The sequence below is a fragment of the Prionailurus bengalensis genome, chromosome A1 (genome assembly GCF_016509475.1).
Source record: "Prionailurus bengalensis isolate Pbe53 chromosome A1, Fcat_Pben_1.1_paternal_pri, whole genome shotgun sequence".
Classification (NCBI taxonomy): Eukaryota; Metazoa; Chordata; class Mammalia; order Carnivora; family Felidae; genus Prionailurus; species Prionailurus bengalensis.
In genome coordinates this window covers 187,985,477-187,992,500 of record NC_057343.1, presented here as the reverse complement: position 1 = coordinate 187,992,500, position 7,024 = coordinate 187,985,477, and the positions used below count along the sequence as shown (strand labels likewise).

Here is a 7,024-nt window from a genome sequence, read left to right as displayed (position 1 = left end):
ATCCTCTGGGGGAAAAATGCCTGAGTTTTAAGAACCATTGTACTAAGGGCACCTGGGTGGCTCAGTCAGTTAAGCATCCAACTTTGGCTCAGGTCATGATCTTATGGTTTGTGGATTCAAGCTCCGCATTGGGATCTATGCTGACTGCTCAGAGCCTGGAGCTTGCTTCAGATTCCGTATTTCCCTCTCTCTCTGCCCCTACCCCATTCATGCTCTGTCTCTCTCTCTCTCAAAATGAATAAACATAAAAAAATTAAAAAAAAGAACCACTGTACTCAAAGAACTCTGATATCATTTTTGTTCTCTGATATTCTATGCTTTGAATTGTGGGTCCAACTTCAGCCACTGTGGGGTACTCGCTCAGTGAGCCATTTTCTACCTTCAGCTCAGTACATTGAACTTAAAACTCTCTGAAGCTCTCCAGGTTCAGTTTGCTATAAAACTGCCACTCTCTGGCTCTTAAATTCATCATTTAAATGCAAACTGGCATGAAAAAAATAGGGTAGATGAAAGTAAAAAGGATCAGATGTTATCTTATTAGGTCAGCTTTTCATTAGGGCAATTGATTTAGATTCAGTTCAAATTGCAGTCCTATGAGATAGTGTTATTTATTAACTTATTTAACTGAAGCTACTATATCAGAAAAATCATAAAATGGTTTTTAAAAGCATTCTTTTCTTTCACAGCCTGAGAGAGAACCTATTGACAGATTCTAATAAGTGAAACATCAGGCACTGTAAAGAAATTGACAATTTTCTAGACCCATGGGTCATTAGCCATCAAGGGCCATACTTAAAATTTGCATCTTTACAAACATCATCTCCTGGCAAAGAAGTGCCTTTGATTAGAGAATAGTCCAAAAGAGACAGAGAGAGTGAGAGCGAGAGCGAGAGCGAGAGCGAGAGAGAGAGAGAGAGAGAAAGAGACCTATGGATATTTGAACACTGTAGTGAGTTAAAGCTTTCATTGGGTTTGCTCCAAATAAAACTTAACTGTAGAGATTATTTGTGATGTGCTATCCTTGGAATTCAATTGAAGTCAGAAATATTAAAATTTCAATTAAATAATGATTGATCTGGTTAATAATACCAGATAGTTTAAAAGTATTACTGTTTTCCTAGTTTCATTACTATGAGCTATTTATTAAATTCAACACTATGCACTACTTTATAAACACTGTTTATGGCAGATATTAAAATAAGGCCTTGTTTTTTGGTCTATATTGAAGGATTTAAATTTGGGCTATGGGAAAATACATATATAAATATTCTGTTTAATGCAGAAATTTTGATAGAGGAAGCCAGGTGAAGTAACATTTGGGTAGTAAAGAAGGTTGGATCCATTGGAACTGCTGTCAAAAACCTCTAAATGAAGATTCTAAATCTTGGCTGCAAATTAGCAAAACGTTTGAAGAATATTTAAAAAATTTTGATACCCAGGCATACTCCAGCACATTCAAATAAGAATTTCTGGGAAAGGAATCCAGACTTCAGTATTTGTTAATGCTCTGCCAGTCATTCGATTGGGTGCCCATTCGGCCCATTGGGTGCCCAGTCGGCCGATTCGGTGCCCATTCGATTGGGCACCCAAGGTTGAGAATCATTGCCTTATAGATTAAATAGCATTTACAACCACATGGAAATTGTTCTTTGATTATGTGTAACAAGCAAGATGGTGGTCTCTTACAGTCACATGCTTCAGTGACTTTAAGTGGTACATGTGCAAGGCATTAAGTAATTATCTGTCACTTAAGGAGAAATTTATTTATTTTTTTTACCCTTCACTTCTCTTTTTATCCTTCTGATGACTTCAAAGAGAAAGCCTTCATTTATTGCTGGTGGATCTTTAATATATCTCTGCACTTGTCTATCTCCCTTTTAAATCAAAGAGAACAGGCTCAAGCCCAGAATCTTCATCTAGTGTAGCCTAGAATTCATTTCAATAGTTTTATGTTTATTACTTAAGATTATCTTCCAGCAAGTAATACTGATTTAAGTGATACAAAATTTCCTTTTTAAAAAACTTAAAGTGAGTAAATGCACATAAGGTATAAAATAGTACATATTATACTCATATATGAAAAAATTCACAAAGGTAGTTCTCCGATGACTATGGTTTGGGCAACCCTAGTGTTAAGGTAAAGGGCATCCAAATGTAATGTAAGTTTTGGCCATAATTGTGCCTCCATCACTAATTAACATTGTGATTTTGGAAAAATTACCCATTCTCTTCCCTGGGCCTTGGTTTCCTCATTTGTTAAACAAGGCCATTAGCCTATATTGCTGGCATTCTTCTACGAGTTTAAGAACCAAGGAGGGCTTGCCCTCTGAATTTACCTTGTTGACATCCAGGCGCATCTTCTCATTGTTGGCACTAGCAGCTTTCTCAGCTGCTTTCTTTTGGCGTTGGGGTCCCCTCCCAAAAAAGATGTAGTTGACCAAAGCATATTCCAGAAGGGCCATGAAAACAAAGACAAAGCACCCCATCAGGTACATGTCAATGGCCTTCACATAGGGGATTTTAGGGAGAGTCTCCCGCAAGTGGGTATTGATCGTAGTCATTGTAAGGACAGTTGTAATTCCTGAAAAAAATGACAAGAGTTAGATTAGTAATGTTCCTGTTTCCTTGCTGATTTCATCATATTTGGAAAGGCTAATTGTGCTCTTTTACTCATTCATACATGCCACAAAATAGCTTACTGGTACATACCTGCCCTATGATAGGCCCTGGAGACACATTTAAATCATTAATTCATAGTAACATTAATCATTTTGAAGCATTTACTTTATTGATATTTATATATTTATAGTTATATATCTAGTGGTAGGCTAGAGATGTAAATTAAATGTCATGGTAGACACGTGTGTAGGGTGAGCATCAAGGATACAGAGAAGTCTCTGGTTGAGCCTTGTGATGCAGCAGGAGAGAGGTAAGGAAATGGAGACTTTGGAGCTGAGTACTGAAGGATGAGTGGGAGATACCCAAGTAACAGAGGACTGCTTTGAAGGGGGGTTGAAAGTACACAGTTCATCAAAAGCATCTCAAGAAAGCCAGTGTGGGTACATTATAGGATATGACAGAAAGCATGGTGAGGAGAGTGAAAATTAAGTAAGGCTGCATAATGCAGAGCTGTATATACAGGCCCTAATGGGGAGTCTGAACTTAAAATGAAGGTGAGGTGGGGCCACTGACCAGCTTCAAAGCAGGGAGACATAGGGACAAATTGTGTTTAGGACAATCATTCTTGTAGTAGTGTGAAGGACAGAGGGAAAAGATACAAGACAGGAAAATGGAATACCAGCTAATAGTTTTTCAGAATAATCTAAGTGATAAAGAGGAAATGAATCAAAATAATCACAATAGTATTGAAATCAGTGACTGCATTATACGGATGGTATGGGCAAATGATTATAAAAATTTGGAAGCTGGAGATGTCGGGTAGCAGAGAAGCAGGTATCTAGCCCTCATGTTTCTGGATTGGTCAACGGGGCATGTAATGCACAGATAAGTAACATGGAACCATTATGAGATTCTTTATGGGAAATGGCATACTGGCTCAGGTTATAATTGTTCATCTCACTGAGTGGTCATCTTCAACAGTGAAGAGTAGTTTCCCTCTATAATTGGAGGGATAGAAGACATATGCCGGGCAAAAGCACTAGGAGTCCAGAGTCCTGAATGTAATAAGGTCCACATTTGTAGCAAAATAGTGATGTGAAAACAGCCCAGAGATCAAGATCACACAGATCTTGTTTAATCAACATTTGTTTAATCAACAAGTTGTTTAATCAACATTTGAATGGCCGTCTCTCCGACTCAGAAAGCTGTGTCCTTAACCACTACCCAATAACACATCCCAAAAGTTTCATTTCTATGATATTTTGGGAATGTAAGTTTTCTGATTTAATTTTATCTCTCTATAAAGATCATAATTTTTGTCTTGTTTTTCTACATGCTCATAAAACAACTACAGAAAAAATAAATCTGTGCATCTGATTCTGAGCATGGCCAGAAAAACTCTGTTCTTGCTTTAGGTCTAGGTGTCTTAGGGTTTTCGTATTTTCTCTATAATATCAGTCATTTAAAACATTTCCCAGTTTCACTTTTCATTTCATTATTTCAACTGCAGATTACCCTGTACACGTATATTATAAAACTGACAATGCTAATTTTGCTATCTATCTCAATCTCATTTTAAGATATCTCTGACCAAGTAATAAATTACTCTACCAAAAGATGTTTTACAAATTTCTTTTAAAAAGTGAATTATTTATTTTTCCTGTAATGACATAAAATTATAAAATTAACAGATTTTCACTTTGGAATAATAAGATATTTACAAATTCCATTCATTACTTTATTCAGCAAATATTTACTGAACACCATTCATTGTGTAAGATATCACAGATATAATGGAAGCAAAATTATATATGGACCTTTCTTCAATGTTTCTTTCAGTACCATGAAGAAAAAGGACATCACAAACCAAATAAATATAAATTATAACTACAGTTGGTCTACAAAGGGAAGTTCTCTGTATTTTAAGAGAAGTTATCACAGAGGACTGGACTCAGTCCAGGAGGTCATTACTTCTCCCTTCCATCCTTGAACCACCACAATCTAATCTCAACACAGCAGTCAAATTTATCCCTTTCAATCTGAAATCAAATCATATCACTTCTTTCCTCGATGGCTCTGAAATTTCACTCAGAATAAAAGCAAGGTCTTTATCATGGTTCTGGAACTGCTTCATAATCTTTTAGTCCCTTGTCCCCAACATCATCTTGACTCCTGAACTCACTCTCACATTCACCTCACTGGCTACCTCACTAATATCCTTGGCACTTTCCTACCTCAGGGCATTTGTAATAGGCTAGAATATTCCCATCCAGACATTTAAGTGACTCTTTATCTTCATGAAGTTTTTGTTCTATTAATAATTTCTGGATGAACTTTACAATGATTATTATAAACTGTTCCTCCTGGCATACCCAACTGCCCTCACCTTGCTTATTCCCTCTATAGACATACTGTATTACCTAGTTCACATTATAAGTAAAATAAATTTATTGTCCTTTTACTGCTAGCACAAAACTTCCAGAAGGGAACTACTTTATCTCCAGCATCTAGCATGTTTGGCACATAGTAGGTGTTCAACAAATATTTGTTGAATGAAAAAATGAATGACTTCTCTCAGGAAGTGATGATTGAATTGAGATCTCATGGTGGAGAATGTAACAGTCCAACATTTTAAAGGGATTAGTCAGAACTCAAAATAATAAAAATTGTGTAAAATAATCATACTTTACTATTATCTGGAGTTAGTAACATAAAAATGTTAATGAAATATAATATATTCTCTTCCTCTGGCATCATATAGAAAAAAAATCAAGCATAAGATAAACGATGCTATGGATGAGTTCCCAGCCATCTTACTTTGTTGTCTTCTGCCCTCTATCCTGCTACTCCAAAATCTTAATAAGACTTTAGAAGTCTTTTTGCTTATCTGTTAGTTACATAATATACTTCCTTGTCTCCTGCTCAGAAAAAAAAAAAAAAGGTGGAAGGGAGCTCTTTCCAGATAAGGAAGCACAGTATGCAAATTGAAAAATTATCAAGTGATATTACACAAACTATGCGTCAATAAAAATAAAAAAAAATTGACAGGACTAATTTCATTACCAACTGCTATATGGTTAGCTAATTTTGACATGAAAGAGTTTTAATTTGTGTTTAATTGATTTAATGCTGAATCAGATAACCCAAAGTTTCACAGCCAAATTCTTGTAATGTGCATAGCCCAGTCTTATCATGCATTACAAATACCAGGCTAAGAAAAGTGTATGAGTGAACATGCATGCGCATACACACACATGCATACACGTGTGCACACACAGAGTCAAGCCCCACAGGCAGTTAGAAAATGGCCTACCTAATGCCACTCTTGCAGCTGATGCATCATAATTAATCCAGAAGGAGACCCAGGAGAGGATAGTGATCAGGATGGAAGGCATGTATGTTTGCAGAATAAAGTAACCAATGTTTCTCTTAAGCTTAAAGCTGAGGGACAATCTGGGATAGGAACCTAGAAAGGCAATTTTAGAATATCATAATTATCAATCAATATTTATAGGATACTTTTCTTTCAAGGCCCATAAATAAGTTTGTAAATCTTCCCTAAATTCAACTTTAGCTCCTGATGAAGGGCACTTGCTCCTGAAAAAGTAGTATGGGAACACTGGTCTTTTAATTAGCAAAAGTTACTTGGTGTTGAGTACACCCATAGTCATGAGTTAATTAAAAGAATTCCAGCTCTTCCCTGCTCAGGCTCCTGCACTGGATCAAGGATACTCATTCTCTACAACTATGAAAACAAGACAGTTTGGTACAGTCCCTTTGTTCCCCCTCAGTTGTTCCTCAACAAGACCATCCTGTAAGATGTTTTGTTTTATTTTTTTATATAAGAAATAAGGCTGTACACTCTGATCATATTTTAGAAATCTCTTCACAGGCCCCAGAATTCACTGCACATCTGGGATCAATGGCAAGCTTCAGGTACACAGCAACTCCCTAAAATTGTGTGAAGGTTTTCACATGTATGGATTACATATGTTTGCTAATTCCACTGATTCCATCAAAGTTCTAAAGGGGTGCCTGACTCATCAAAAGGTGGAGAATCAGTGTTTCCAAAGAATATTTTTGGGAGATAAAACTAAAGGATCATATTCCTGAGGCTAAATCCTTTGATTGTGATGATCCGGGAAATTACTCTTTAAACAAAATATGTAACTGAACATCGTTGTAGAATGTCAAAAAGTCACATTGATGAATCATGTGTGTTAGGGGTGACATTATTAATAATTGAAAGAAAGTCTTGCCTAGCCTTCTTGGGCTCAAGTTAAGTGTTGTAATATTAAAGTAAGAATATTTTAGATATGAACTCATTTCTAGTGTCTCAGGGATTCAGGGACCTCCAATTTAGGAAAAGTTTCTGTTGTTTGTTTTTTTTGTTTTTTTTTTTAAT

At 36.1% G+C, this 7,024-nt stretch overlaps 1 protein-coding gene across 1 annotated transcript in view; it reads right to left on the bottom strand.

Moving 5' to 3' along the window:
• Positions 1 to 7,024, bottom strand: part of GABRB2 (gamma-aminobutyric acid type A receptor subunit beta2) — a 240,558-nt gene that overhangs the window by 41,327 nt on the left and 192,207 nt on the right. Inside the window, 2 exon segments of the mRNA XM_043596660.1 lie at positions 2,337 to 2,581; positions 5,933 to 6,085. Of these exon segments, the coding sequence (XP_043452595.1) occupies positions 2,337 to 2,581; positions 5,933 to 6,085 (398 nt within the window).